At 45.3% G+C, this 15,318-nt stretch overlaps 1 protein-coding gene across 1 annotated transcript; it reads right to left on the bottom strand.

The window, feature by feature from the left end:
• Window positions 1-829: 829 nt before the first annotated feature.
• LOC308167906 (inverted formin-2-like) lies at window positions 830-13,805 on the bottom strand (the record flags this gene model as incomplete). The annotated part of the gene is made up of 3 exons (XM_080542384.1): window positions 13,500-13,805; window positions 2,188-4,347; window positions 830-877 (listed from the first exon to the last, which is right to left on the bottom strand). Exons 1-3 carry the CDS (start codon window positions 13,755-13,757, stop codon window positions 830-832), a joined length of 2,466 nt encoding a protein of 821 aa, XP_080398510.1. The 5' UTR covers window positions 13,758-13,805.
• Window positions 13,806-15,318: the final 1,513 nt, after the last annotated feature.

The following is a 15,318-nucleotide window of genomic DNA, read 5'->3' as shown; positions in this document are numbered from 1 at the left end:
CGTCCCTATTGGTTTCCAAGAAATTGTCTATGGCAGTTGAAATCATTTGGCAGAATTCTTTATCTGTTAGTAGTGTGGTATCAAGTCTCCATGGAGCGCGGTCAGAGTAGTTAAGTGGGAAGGACAGATCCAATAGTACTGGGGCATGGTCAGATTCAATTATGGTTGAATATTCTACGTTTTTGACAAAGGGAAGTAGTGTTCTGTCTATAAAGAAGTAATCAATTCTGCTATACGAATGGTGGACGTGTGAAAAAAACGAGAATTTTTTATCGTGAGGAAATTGGAAGCGCCATGGATCGACACATCCAATTTGGTCCATGAACGCTGACAACATTTTAGCTAGGGATGTCCCGATCCCACTTTTTCACTACCGATACCGATACCTGGGCTTCGGGTATCGGCGATACCGATACCGATCCGATATTTGTATACATTTTTTGACCCCTGAATATTATATATATATATTTATTTATTTTTTCCTAACACCAGGGGAGCCACCCCTCCTAAATTTCGTTGTTTGGTACCTGTACTGTAGCAATGACAATAAAGACCATTCATTCATTCATTCATTCAAATACCTCCCCAGTATATAGTCCACACCAACAACAGTTAAATTAAAGACTGCCAGCCTTTATTAAAGCAACAAAAATAGTACTCTGCAGTACTCAGTGACCGTATGTCAATATTTTTTTTAAAATAATGTTACTTTTCATTTGCACCTGATGCTGGCCCATTAGGGGTAACTTATAACTAATGCCCTCGATATTTTGATGTTTTACTTTCAGACGAGCCTTGTCTGTGCCATCTTAAAGCCACTATTCTCTGTTCAACGATAGTAACCCCCTTGACGCTTGATCTGCACCTGATGCTGGCCCTAGAGGGCAGATTATGACGTCAGTTTTATTTTTTAACACTTTCTGTGTAACAAGCATACATTTCTCTACTCTTTCTCTTTTCTTGAACTGAATTGGTGCTTTGTGCTTCAGGTCCTGTGGAGACAACTTTCCCTGGTCATGCTTGCTGTGTCCCTAGGCACATCCATGACCATGTAGTGTCTAGTCTCGTGGTTCCAACCATGGAGGTAGAAAATCGGTGGACAGGCTTATTGTAATGCATGGAATCGAATGAGGAATATAAAAACACACGACGTCCTTCGATTTCTGCCTCAACCAGCCTCGGTGTGAACCCGTGCCAACCCCCTGCACGCTGGTCTCAACAAGTCTCTGTTGGCAGGAACTGGCAGGGGAGCTTTTTTGGCGCTTGTCAGTTTCACGTTTTAGTGTATCCTCAATTTAAGCCCAATCCTTTCCACAGCCACAGGCTGCTCTCTCTACTTAACTCCTCAGAGAAGCTAAATCCTGCTCCACCACATTTACCAGTTGTCAAGGACATCGGCTACTTGAATCGTACATTAAATCTTTTGATCTGTGTTTTATTTCGGTAACTACAGTGGGGAGAACAAGTATTTGATACACTGCTGATTTTGCAGGTTTTCCCACTTAGAAAGAATGTAGAGGTCTGTAATTTTTATCATAGGTACACTTCAACTGTGAGAGACGGAATCTAAAACAAAAATCCAGAAAATCACATTGTATGACTTTTAAATAATTAATTTGCATTTTATTGTATGAAATAAGTATTTGATCACCTACCAACCAGTAATAATTCCAGCTCTCACAGACCTGTTAGTTTTTCTTTAAGAAGCCCTCCTATTCTCCACTCATTACCTGTATTAACTGCACCAGTTTGAACTCGTTACCTTTATAAAAGACACACTCCACACACTCAATCAATCAGACCCCAACCTCTCCACAATGGGCAAGACCAAAGAGCTTTTTTTTATTTTTATTATTTATTTTTTGGCTGTGAGAGTCAATTTATTTAAGCCCGCTGATTTAGGTGAATTTACCCTTGAACGTGTCACCTTAACCATCAACGCAACAATTGCCCCCCCTGAGAGATTTGGCAGGAGCCGCCACTGATGCCCTCATCTCTCTCTGAAGATCCCTCCTTGAGCAGGGGATCCAATCCAGGATTGAGGGGGGCGATGGTCTCTGATTAATCCAGTTTGAGTCCTGTTGGAAGGCCTGATGTGGACTCCCCTGTGTGTGGCAGTCTGTCCTGCGATCCTTGCTGAATGGTTGATGCCACCTTGTCCACTTCTATGCCATATTGGGTATCTACGGCTGATGATCGCTCAAGCTTGGCATGTTCAGGCTGGGTGCTATCCCTTTTCTTGTCATTAGAGGGCAGGCTGCCCCTGTCTGCCTGGGCCCTGGTGGTCTTCCTTAGTGCATTGCCCTTCATCATAGCCAACAGGTGGTCCAACATGATGCAGCCCTCCTCCTGGACTGGGGGGGCTTTACGAATTATTTTTCCGTTCTCCCCCCTCGGTCTCTTGGCGTCATCCTCCTCTTGCTGTTTCTTCCTCTTCTCTGCCTTGATGGCCTGCTCTCTCCAGGTCTGGTTTTCCTTGATTGCTTTAAGGAAGAGTCCTCTGAAGGTCTTGATGGTGTTGAACAGCTCCTCTAGTGAGAGGCGGGACGTGTCCTCACACAGATACTCTGCTAGCTCTTCCTTCTTCTTTTTGATGGAGGCAAAGAGCTCCTGCAGCTTCTCACAGGCCTCCAGGTTCCCCTTCATAGCAGTGAGATACTGCTGCTTGATATCCTCCTGAGAAGAAGAGGACACTTTTTTCTCAGAACCCTTCAACCGTTTGACCAGTGAGCTCGACTCTGCCTGAATAGAATCCACATTTATTCTAGCAGCCTTTTCACAGATCTCTAGATCATCCGGAAGGTTCAGCAAGTCAGCATGGGTTTTCTCCGCCTCCTCCAGGATGTGATGGAGCAATGTGATACGGGACTTGTTGGCTTTGGTATCTGTGAGCTTCAGCAAGGTGCTGATCTTGAAGCCATCTGCATTGCCTATGTGACTCCCATAGTTGAGGAAGTTTCCAATGTCAAGTATGAGCTTGCAGAAACTTGGAAGGCGGGTGCTCTCCTTCAAACTCTCACAGGCTGCGTCCAGCAGCTCAGCTTTGGGTTGCAGCATCTTTAACACAGAAGGGGTCTCCTCACAGAGAAGCATGCACTCGATCCTCATGGTGTAGCATGAAACTGATAGGAGCTCGAGGTAGAACCGATCCACACCGGCCAGCTTCTCTATCTCCCCTTGGTATGACTTGAGGTTCTCAATCTCATGTTTCTCCGGCAGTAACGTCTGCATCTGTTTCAGCACCTCGACGTCAAACTTGGAACGGTCCCCATTTTGGATCATAGCTACAAAGTCTTTATGTGAGCATCTGAACTGCTTCAAGAATATGTTCAAATCTAGATTTTTCTTGGCATCAATGAAGGATATCTCTTTGGGCTCTCGTTTGACCGTAGTGTTGGTACTTTTGGCCTTTGAGTCAGTCACTGGCAGACAGAAGAGCTCCTCAATGCTGGAGTAGTCAGGTTCCAGGGAATCAGACTGCACTGACGACCACATGGATTGGCTTTCAGACACCACTCTGGAGGGCAGCTTCTGCCAGTTGAGCTTCTTCATGCGCAGTGTGGGACAGCGGCTGGCCTTGGGGAGAGGAGCGTTCTGGGGCACAATAATACCTCCTCCAATACCTGGGGGAGGGGGTGGTGGGGGAGGGGGGCCCATACCAGGCAGGGGAGGGGGAGGTGGGGGGCCCATACCAGGCAGGGGAGGGGGAGGTGGGGGGCCCATACCAGGCAGGGGAGGGGGAGGAGGTGGACCTCCCTGCCCCATCCCTGGTAGAGGTGGTGGAGGAGGAGGTGGCATCCCAGGTAAAGGAGGAGGTGGTGGGGGTGCACCATAAGTGGTGCCTGGCAGGGGTGGGGGTGGGGGAGGAGGAGGGTTTGGGGTAGCAGCAGGAAGTGGAGGGGGAGGAGGGGGAGGAGGGGGAGTTACGGAAGCCATGTCTGATTGGTTGGTTGTGCTGCCGAGCAAGTCTGTCTGGATTGCCCTGTTGGTGGTCTTGGTCTTGGGACTGGCTGAGATCTGTTGTCTCTTGGAAGAGAGCAGGCGCTCCATCAAACGTTCAGCGGAGTCCATTTGTGAGTCGTGGGCCAGCAGAGTGGCACGGACAGCCAGGGCCTCCAGGGTCAGCCACACGTCTCCCCGTCCTGGAGCCACCAGCAGCAGAGCCTGCAGGATGGACAGCAGCTGGACAGAGGCTGGGGAGCTGCTCACTTTGGTGAGGAGGGAGGTGAAGACCTCCTGGTGACTGCTCATGTCGATGCCTCCGTACACCCTCTCCATCTCCTCCGCATCCTCGGCCATGGAATCCTCAAAGGCCTCACACTGGATGTTCAGGTCCAGGTCCTCAGTCTCCCTGTTACATAAACACACATGCACATATGCACGCACACGCACACACAACATAGGTATTGATGTTTGGGAAATCTTACAGAAAGTGACTGTGACTGTTGTTCCACCAACATTTGATTAGCATTTAATGCATCCCACACCTACCTCAGCATTGGCAGTATATCCAAAACTGGAAAATACATAATTAAGATGAATCCCAGTACTTTCAATATCTCAATATCTCTATATTATCTCAATGGCCAATGCACACAGTGTTTTTGTAGCACTGTCAAATGTTGCAAATGTTGTAATAGTTTCTTATTGCATCACAATGGGACAATTGGAAAAACTTCAACATTCTAAATTGCCTGACACAGAAGAGCTTGCCTTGAAAACGCCTTGTCTAATGGTTTCTATTTTATTTTTTTAAATATTTTTTTTACTTTCTTTTTATTGAGATGTTACAGATATACAAAAATAATACTTTTCAGTTTTGGTTTGTTTTTACTCAAAACACAAACATGTCCCAACCCCCCCCCCCCCCCCCCCCCCCCCACAAAATCCCAAGTGGTGCATCCCAGGACGAAGGATATAAATAAACAACAATAAATAATAATAATAATAATAACAGTGGTGATAGGTAATGAAGACAGTACAGGTAAGTAATCAAAGAGATAAAGAGAAATAAAGTGCAATTCATTTGTAAGTGAGGATAGATGAGATGGTCGTGTTGGTCTGTGATACCATGTCTGTTATGATTGTAATATGTCCCTCTCTAGAACGAGATGATGTATCTCTAGGGGTTTATCCTGATAAATAGATTCACAACATATGTCATCACTCAGCATCCAGCGCACTTGCATTGTCAGGGAGGGTTTTTAGTTTGTTGAAATAGGATATTATTGGGTTCCAGGTGAAATAAAAGCGGTCTTTGGACCCCCTAAGTGTATATTTAATCTTTTCAAGTTTCAAGTGAAGCATAAGGTCAGTCAACCATAAGGAGGAATTCGGTGGTTTGGGGGATGTCCAACAAAGCAAAATCCTCCGTCGAGCAAGTAGAGTGGCAAATGCCACAATGTCTTTATGCTTGTTAATAATCTGTTGGTCAGTTGGCGCTATGCCAAAGATAGCTGAGTAGGCGTTAGGTTGCAGGTTCAGATCTAGTGCCTGTGAGAGGGTCCTGAAAACTGCTGACCAATAATCAAATAATAAGGGACATGACCAAAACATGTGTGTTAGCGTTGCCGGAGCGTTATGACATCTGCTACAATTCTCATCCACGTCAGGATAGATTCTGGCTAGCCTAGATTTGGAAAGGTGAATTCGGTGCAAGACCTTAAATTGGATTACGCCTAGTCTAGCACATGATGTGCTCCCGTTAACTCTCGTCAGAGCCTCAGTCCAGGAGTCATCGGGTATTACGTCCCCTAGCTCCTCCTGCCATTTCTCTTTAATTTTGTGGAGGGAAGTGTCTCCGAGGGATGATATGCTAGAGTAAATACTTGATATTAGGCCTTTTAGATTGGGAGGAATTTGGAGGATATCATCTATAGCAGAAGGTTGTGGTGCATTTGGGAAGTTTGGATCCAAACTTTTAATGAAATGTCGGACCTGGAGGTATCGAAAATAACTTGAGCGGGGAAGGTTGAATTTTTGAGAGAGGTGATTAAAGGTCGAGAAGACGCCCTCAGTATAGAGATCTTTAAATTTGGAGAGACCGAGTCTTTTCCATAAGGCGAAAGCATTGTCTATTCTGGCGGGGACAAAAAGGTGGTTATTGCAGATAGGGGCTAGGTTGGAGAAATCTTTTAAACCAAAGTGGCGTCGAAATTGTGACCATATTCGTAATGTATTAACAACAACAGGGTTAGAGGTGTAGTGTGGGGCAGATAGAGGGAGTTTGGAGGTAATCAAGGCGGAGAGGGATGTTGAAAGACATGACTCATTTTCTATTTCGCACCAAGACGGCTGTGGTGAATGGACCCAGTATATGATTTTCTGAATATTGGCAGCCCAGTGATAATAAAGCAAATTTGGTAGGCCCAGTCCGCCCTGGGACCGATGTCGCTGTAGAAGTCTTTTCTGTATTCTAGGGACTTTACCCCCCCCAAATGAAAGATGATATGGACTTATCTATGGACGAGAAGAAGGACTTTGGGAGGAATATAGGGAGACATTGGAAAAGGTAGAGGAATCGGGGTAGAACGTTCATCTTAATGCTTAATACAGTTGATCTTCCCTGCCAGTGATAAATTAATGGACCTCCATTTCTGTAAATCATCTTTTAATTTATTAACAAGGGGCGTGAAGTTTTTTTCATGTAGTTTAGAGAAGGACCGTGTAATATTAATTCCCAAATATTTGAAGCCAGATTTAGACAAATGGAAGGGCAAGTCACATTGTGGGATTGCGAGATCTAGGTTGTTCACTGGAAAACATTCGCTCTTAGTGAGGTTGATCTTGTATCCCGAAAAGCTACCAAATCTATGCAGCATCTGAACTATATGGGAAATGCATTGCACCGGTTCAGATACATACAACAGTAAGTCGTCGGCATATAGCGCCACCTTGTGTTCCTTCCCCCATCTAGAAATTCCATTTATTATTGGAGAAGATTTTAACATGATAGACAGAGGTTCGATGGCGAATGAGAATAGGAGTGGGCTCAGCGGGCACCCCTGGCGTGTCCCTCTCGACAATGAGAAAAATGTGGAGCGTTTCCCGTTCGTAACTACCGATGCCTTAGGACAGGGGTCGGCAATAGGCGGCCCGTGGGCCATTGCTGGCCCGTCACCAATAATATTTGGCCCAGCAGATTATTTTGAGAATCCACTTTTTATTTTTTATTTTTTTTATTTTTTTATAATAATATCGGACCGACAGTCCCACATATAGCGCCTATAATGTCCGAATAGAGAATCGAACTCCACCTGAATAATGCTTATTGTACTTTTATCCATGTTGAGAGTGAATGACACAGGGACAGACAATCAGGCAGCAAGGTGCACCGAAGCGCACTGACGCTGAACCCCTCAGAGTGAATCATAAGCAGGTGGACAACGCGTCACGGTGCTGAAATAGCCGACATACCGTGTGTGGTTTGAACAAAATAACACGAGCTCAGTAAGCCATTCAAACGTAATGTTTACGTATATGTGACTGCAACACACATATGAACAGTAACAACGCAAATTCTGTTTAATTTTCTGAAAAACATTGAAAACAAAATCGGTGCAAACAAAAAGCATCTCCCATCGGTCAGTATTTGCTTGATATCTGGTGATATTGACGTCACTTTAATCCACAGGCAGTTCTCAAGGTTTTTATGCATCCATCGATTCCTCTCGTGCGTCTTTATCGCATTCATTGACGAAAAGGACGACTCGCGTATAGAAAGGGAACATTGTGAGCACGGAAAATGTCTCTCACAACGGCTTTGCATTGATGAAACCAGGTAGGATGAACGTATAGTTCGCTGTCCATTCCTCTTTAAATGCCCTGTTTCCACCGTCAACTTTCCTCTTTAGACCTTTGGAGAGTGACATTATGTTTCTCTTGCTAGCAGGTTAAATGTTTGGCTAACTTCACCCGGCACGCAAACAACCAATCCAATAATAATAATGTGACCTTGTCTGGGAGGAGGGGGGAATAATTATCAGAATGAAACTGTTACATAATTATTAGAATAAGTTAGGCTACGCTACATCGTCAGTCCACACATTTATTATTCAAAAATATGGAAAAGTGTGAAACTACGTTTCAACGTTGTTGAGAATCACAACACAAACTCGCTAATCAAGCCAAAATACTGCAACATAATGGATTGGACAGCTACCTAGTTAACTAGAACACTACTTTACATTGTTAGCAGGTTCACAAAACAAGCTGTGTTAGTTGACTAGCGATGTGTACAGTCGAAAGAAAAGTCAAAGCATTAGAACGTGTCACATTTTAAAACAATCAATTACTTAAATTAGCCTTTGATTATGTTCGGGCCCGCCATCTAGTGGCTCAAAAAAAAATTGGCCCGAGGCCAAACCTAATTGCCGACCCCTGCCTTAGGAGATGAGTATAGTAGTCTGATCCATGCAATAAAAGTGGGTCCAAAGCCAAAAGCTTTCAGACATTCAAATAAGTACGCCCACTCCACTCTGTCAAAAGCCTTCTCCGCATCCAGGGAGAGAACCACCTCAGGTACCTCCTCGGACGTAGGAGAATGTACGACATTTAGAAGGTTTCGGATGTTAGAGAATGAGTGGCGGCCCAGCATGAAGCCAGTTTGATCAGGGGAGATCACCTCGTCTGTGACGGACTCTAGACGCCGGGCGAGTGCTTTAGCTAATATCTTGACATCGCTGTTGAGCAGCGAGATGGGGCGATGTGAACCACACTCCGTTCTGTCTTTCCCTGGTTTCGGTAAAAGGGTTATGAATGCCTCTGTTAGCGTCTGTGGCAGGGCCTCATTATCCATTGAGTCATTGAACATTTCTAAGATGAGCGGAGTTAATTTGGTTGAGAATTTTTTGTAGAATTCGATGGGGTATCCATCAGGGCCCGGGGCCTTACTACTTTGCATAGCTGTGATTGCATTATAAATGTCGGTGTCTTGGAAGGGTAGTTCAAGTTCTGCTTTATGAACAGGGTTGATAACAGGGGCATTTAAATTTGTGAAGAAATGTTGCATATTGGTATCATCATTGGGTGCCTCAGAAGTGTACAATTTGGAATAAAATGCCCTAAAAGTCTCATTGATTTCGAGGGGGTCAGTTGTAAGCTCCCCATTTTCTCTTTTAATTTGTGGAATCTGTTGGTCAGAGGATTTACATTTTAATTGATGCGCTAACATTCTACCAGCCTTTTCCCCATGCTCATAAACAAAGCCTCGTGATTTCAGCAGCATACGTTCTGTCTTATCGGATGTTAATAACTCGTATTTGGCTTTGAGATTCAGCTTATTTTTGTAAAGCTCCGGGGTGGGAGAGTCAGAGTATTGATGATCTATGTCAATCATTGAGTTGAGAAGTTGCTCCTGTTCTTGCCTCCTAGCTTTGTTCAGCCTAGATGTGTATGCAATAATGTCCCCCCTTATTACTACTTTAAGGGTCTGCCAGAGCAGGGAGGGAGAAACAGTGTCGTCCCTATTGGTTTCCAAGAAATTGTCTATGGCAGTTGAAATCATTTGGCAGAATTCTTTATCTGTTAGTAGTGTGGTATCAAGTCTCCATGGAGCGCGGTCAGAGTAGTTAAGTGGGAAGGACAGATCCAATAGTACTGGGGCATGGTCAGATTCAATTATGGTTGAATATTCTACGTTTTTGACAAAGGGAAGTAGTGTTCTGTCTATAAAGAAGTAATCAATTCTGCTATACGAATGGTGGACGTGTGAAAAAAACGAGAATTTTTTATCGTGAGGAAATTGGAAGCGCCATGGATCGACACATCCAATTTGGTCCATGAACGCTGACAACATTTTAGCTAGGGATGTCCCGATCCCACTTTTTCACTACCGATACCGATACCGATACCTGGGCTTCGGGTATCGGCGATACCGATACCGATCCGATATTTGTATACATTTTTTGACCCCTGAATATTATATATATATATATTTTTTTTTTCTTCCTAACACCAGGGGAGCCACCCCTCCTAAATTTCGTTGTTTGGTACCTGTACTGTAGCAATGACAATAAAGACCATTCATTCATTCAAATACCTCCCCAGTATATAGTCCACACCAACAACAGTTAAATTAAAGACTGCCAGCCTTTATTAAAGCAACAAAAATAGTACTCTGCAGTACTCAGTGACCGTATGTCAATATTTTTTTTAAAATAATGTTACTTTTCATTTGCACCTGATGCTGGCCCATTAGGGGTAACTTATAACTAATGCCCTCGATATTTTGATGTTTTACTTTCAGACGAGCCTTGTCTGTGCCATCTTAAAGCCACTATTCTCTGTTCAACGATAGTAACCCCCTTGACGCTTGATCTGCACCTGATGCTGGCCCTAGAGGGCAGATTATGACGTCAGTTTTATTTTTTAACACTTTCTGTGTAACAAGCATACATTTCTCTACTCTTTCTCTTTTCTTGAACTGAATTGGTGCTTTGTGCTTCAGGTCCTGTGGAGACAACTTTCCCTGGTCATGCTTGCTGTGTCCCTAGGCACATCCATGACCATGTAGTGTCTAGTCTCGTGGTTCCAACCATGGAGGTAGAAAATCGGTGGACAGGCTTATTGTAATGCATGGAATCGAATGAGGAATATAAAAACACACGACGTCCTTCGATTTCTGCCTCAACCAGCCTCGGTGTGAACCCGTGCCAACCCCCTGCACGCTGGTCTCAACAAGTCTCTGTTGGCAGGAACTGGCAGGGGAGCTTTTTTGGCGCTTGTCAGTTTCACGTTTTAGTGTATCCTCAATTTAAGCCCAATCCTTTCCACAGCCACAGGCTGCTCTCTCTACTTAACTCCTCAGAGAAGCTAAATCCTGCTCCACCACATTTACCAGTTGTCAAGGACATCGGCTACTTGAATCGTACATTAAATCTTTTGATCTGTGTTTTATTTCGGTAACTACAGTGGGGAGAACAAGTATTTGATACACTGCTGATTTTGCAGGTTTTCCCACTTAGAAAGAATGTAGAGGTCTGTAATTTTTATCATAGGTACACTTCAACTGTGAGAGACGGAATCTAAAACAAAAATCCAGAAAATCACATTGTATGACTTTTAAATAATTAATTTGCATTTTATTGTATGAAATAAGTATTTGATCACCTACCAACCAGTAATAATTCCAGCTCTCACAGACCTGTTAGTTTTTCTTTAAGAAGCCCTCCTATTCTCCACTCATTACCTGTATTAACTGCACCAGTTTGAACTCGTTACCTTTATAAAAGACACACTCCACACACTCAATCAATCAGACCCCAACCTCTCCACAATGGGCAAGACCAAAGAGCTTTTTTTTATTTTTATTATTTATTTTTTGGCTGTGAGAGTCAATTTATTTAAGCCCGCTGATTTAGGTGAATTTACCCTTGAACGTGTCACCTTAACCATCAACGCAACAATTGCCCCCCCTGAGAGATTTGGCAGGAGCCGCCACTGATGCCCTCATCTCTCTCTGAAGATCCCTCCTTGAGCAGGGGATCCAATCCAGGATTGAGGGGGGCGATGGTCTCTGATTAATCCAGTTTGAGTCCTGTTGGAAGGCCTGATGTGGACTCCCCTGTGTGTGGCAGTCTGTCCTGCGATCCTTGCTGAATGGTTGATGCCACCTTGTCCACTTCTATGCCATATTGGGTATCTACGGCTGATGATCGCTCAAGCTTGGCATGTTCAGGCTGGGTGCTATCCCTTTTCTTGTCATTAGAGGGCAGGCTGCCCCTGTCTGCCTGGGCCCTGGTGGTCTTCCTTAGTGCATTGCCCTTCATCATAGCCAACAGGTGGTCCAACATGATGCAGCCCTCCTCCTGGACTGGGGGGGCTTTACGAATTATTTTTCCGTTCTCCCCCCTCGGTCTCTTGGCGTCATCCTCCTCTTGCTGTTTCTTCCTCTTCTCTGCCTTGATGGCCTGCTCTCTCCAGGTCTGGTTTTCCTTGATTGCTTTAAGGAAGAGTCCTCTGAAGGTCTTGATGGTGTTGAACAGCTCCTCTAGTGAGAGGCGGGACGTGTCCTCACACAGATACTCTGCTAGCTCTTCCTTCTTCTTTTTGATGGAGGCAAAGAGCTCCTGCAGCTTCTCACAGGCCTCCAGGTTCCCCTTCATAGCAGTGAGATACTGCTGCTTGATATCCTCCTGAGAAGAAGAGGACACTTTTTTCTCAGAACCCTTCAACCGTTTGACCAGTGAGCTCGACTCTGCCTGAATAGAATCCACATTTATTCTAGCAGCCTTTTCACAGATCTCTAGATCATCCGGAAGGTTCAGCAAGTCAGCATGGGTTTTCTCCGCCTCCTCCAGGATGTGATGGAGCAATGTGATACGGGACTTGTTGGCTTTGGTATCTGTGAGCTTCAGCAAGGTGCTGATCTTGAAGCCATCTGCATTGCCTATGTGACTCCCATAGTTGAGGAAGTTTCCAATGTCAAGTATGAGCTTGCAGAAACTTGGAAGGCGGGTGCTCTCCTTCAAACTCTCACAGGCTGCGTCCAGCAGCTCAGCTTTGGGTTGCAGCATCTTTAACACAGAAGGGGTCTCCTCACAGAGAAGCATGCACTCGATCCTCATGGTGTAGCATGAAACTGATAGGAGCTCGAGGTAGAACCGATCCACACCGGCCAGCTTCTCTATCTCCCCTTGGTATGACTTGAGGTTCTCAATCTCATGTTTCTCCGGCAGTAACGTCTGCATCTGTTTCAGCACCTCGACGTCAAACTTGGAACGGTCCCCATTTTGGATCATAGCTACAAAGTCTTTATGTGAGCATCTGAACTGCTTCAAGAATATGTTCAAATCTAGATTTTTCTTGGCATCAATGAAGGATATCTCTTTGGGCTCTCGTTTGACCGTAGTGTTGGTACTTTTGGCCTTTGAGTCAGTCACTGGCAGACAGAAGAGCTCCTCAATGCTGGAGTAGTCAGGTTCCAGGGAATCAGACTGCACTGACGACCACATGGATTGGCTTTCAGACACCACTCTGGAGGGCAGCTTCTGCCAGTTGAGCTTCTTCATGCGCAGTGTGGGACAGCGGCTGGCCTTGGGGAGAGGAGCGTTCTGGGGCACAATAATACCTCCTCCAATACCTGGGGGAGGGGGTGGTGGGGGAGGGGGGCCCATACCAGGCAGGGGAGGGGGAGGTGGGGGGCCCATACCAGGCAGGGGAGGGGGAGGTGGGGGGCCCATACCAGGCAGGGGAGGGGGAGGAGGTGGACCTCCCTGCCCCATCCCTGGTAGAGGTGGTGGAGGAGGAGGTGGCATCCCAGGTAAAGGAGGAGGTGGTGGGGGTGCACCATAAGTGGTGCCTGGCAGGGGTGGGGGTGGGGGAGGAGGAGGGTTTGGGGTAGCAGCAGGAAGTGGAGGGGGAGGAGGGGGAGGAGGGGGAGTTACGGAAGCCATGTCTGATTGGTTGGTTGTGCTGCCGAGCAAGTCTGTCTGGATTGCCCTGTTGGTGGTCTTGGTCTTGGGACTGGCTGAGATCTGTTGTCTCTTGGAAGAGAGCAGGCGCTCCATCAAACGTTCAGCGGAGTCCATTTGTGAGTCGTGGGCCAGCAGAGTGGCACGGACAGCCAGGGCCTCCAGGGTCAGCCACACGTCTCCCCGTCCTGGAGCCACCAGCAGCAGAGCCTGCAGGATGGACAGCAGCTGGACAGAGGCTGGGGAGCTGCTCACTTTGGTGAGGAGGGAGGTGAAGACCTCCTGGTGACTGCTCATGTCGATGCCTCCGTACACCCTCTCCATCTCCTCCGCATCCTCGGCCATGGAATCCTCAAAGGCCTCACACTGGATGTTCAGGTCCAGGTCCTCAGTCTCCCTGTTACATAAACATACATGCACATATGCACGCACACGCACACACAACATAGGTATTGATGTTTGGGAAATCTTACAGAAAGTGACTGTGACTGTTGTTCCACCAACATTTGATTAGCATTTAATGCATCCCACACCTACCTCAGCATTGGCAGTATATCCAAAACTGGAAAATACATAATTAAGATGAATCCCAGTACTTTCAATATCTCAATATCTCTATATTATCTCAATGGCCAATGCACACAGTGTTTTTGTAGCACTGTCAAATGTTGCAAATGTTGTAATAGTTTCTTATTGCATCACAATGGGACAATTGGAAAAACTTCAACATTCTAAATTGCCTGACACAGAAGAGCTTGCCTTGAAAACGCCTTGTCTAATGGTTTCTATTTTATTTTTTAAAATAATTTTTTTACTTTCTTTTTATTGAGATGTTACAGATATACAAAAATAATACTTTTCAGTTTTGGTTTGTTTTTACACAAAACACAAACATGTCCCAACCCCCCCCCCCCCCCCCCCCCACAAAATCCCAAGTGGTGCATCCCAGGACGAAGGATATAAATAAACAACAATAAATAATAATAATAATAATAACAGTGGTGATAGGTAATGAAGACAGTACAGGTAAGTAATCAAAGAGATAAAGAGAAATAAAGTGCAATTCATTTGTAAGTGAGGATAGATGAGATGGTCGTGTTGGTCTGTGATACCATGTCTGTTATGATTGTAATATGTCCCTCTCTAGAACGAGATGATGTATCTCTAGGGGTTTATCCTGATAAATAGATTCACAACATATGTCATCACTCAGCATCCAGCGCACTTGCATTGTCAGGGAGGGTTTTTAGTTTGTTGAAATAGGATATTATTGGGTTCCAGGTGAAATAAAAGCGGTCTTTGGACCCCCTAAGTGTATATTTAATCTTTTCAAGTTTCAAGTGAAGCATAAGGTCAGTCAACCATAAGGAGGAATTCGGTGGTTTGGGGGATGTCCAACAAAGCAAAATCCTCCGTCGAGCAAGTAGAGTGGCAAATGCCACAATGTCTTTATGCTTGTTAATAATCTGTTGGTCAGTTGGCGCTATGCCAAAGATAGCTGAGTAGGCGTTAGGTTGCAGGTTCAGATCTAGTGCCTGTGAGAGGGTCCTGAAAACTGCTGACCACTAATCAAATAATAAGGGACATGACCAAAACATGTGTGTTAGCGTTGCCGGAGCGTTATGACATCTGCTACAATTCTCATCCACGTCAGGATAGATTCTGGCTAGCCTAGATTTGGAAAGGTGAATTCGGTGCAAGACCTTAAATTGGATTACGCCTAGTCTAGCACATGATGTGCTCCCGTTAACTCTCGTCAGAGCCTCAGTCCAGGAGTCATCGGGTATTACGTCCCCTAGCTCCTCCTGCCATTTCTCTTTAATTTTGTGGAGGGAAGTGTCTCCGAGGGATGATATGCTAGAGTAAATACTTGATATTAGGCCTTTTAGATTGGGAGGAATTTGGA

Source organism: Nansenia antarctica (assembly GCF_963989245.1).
Source record: "Nansenia antarctica genome assembly, chromosome: 11".
NCBI classification, from domain to species: Eukaryota; Metazoa; Chordata; class Actinopteri; order Argentiniformes; family Microstomatidae; genus Nansenia; species Nansenia antarctica.
Note: the sequence above shows the minus strand (reverse complement) of the source record. Positions and strands in the feature narration are given on the sequence as shown.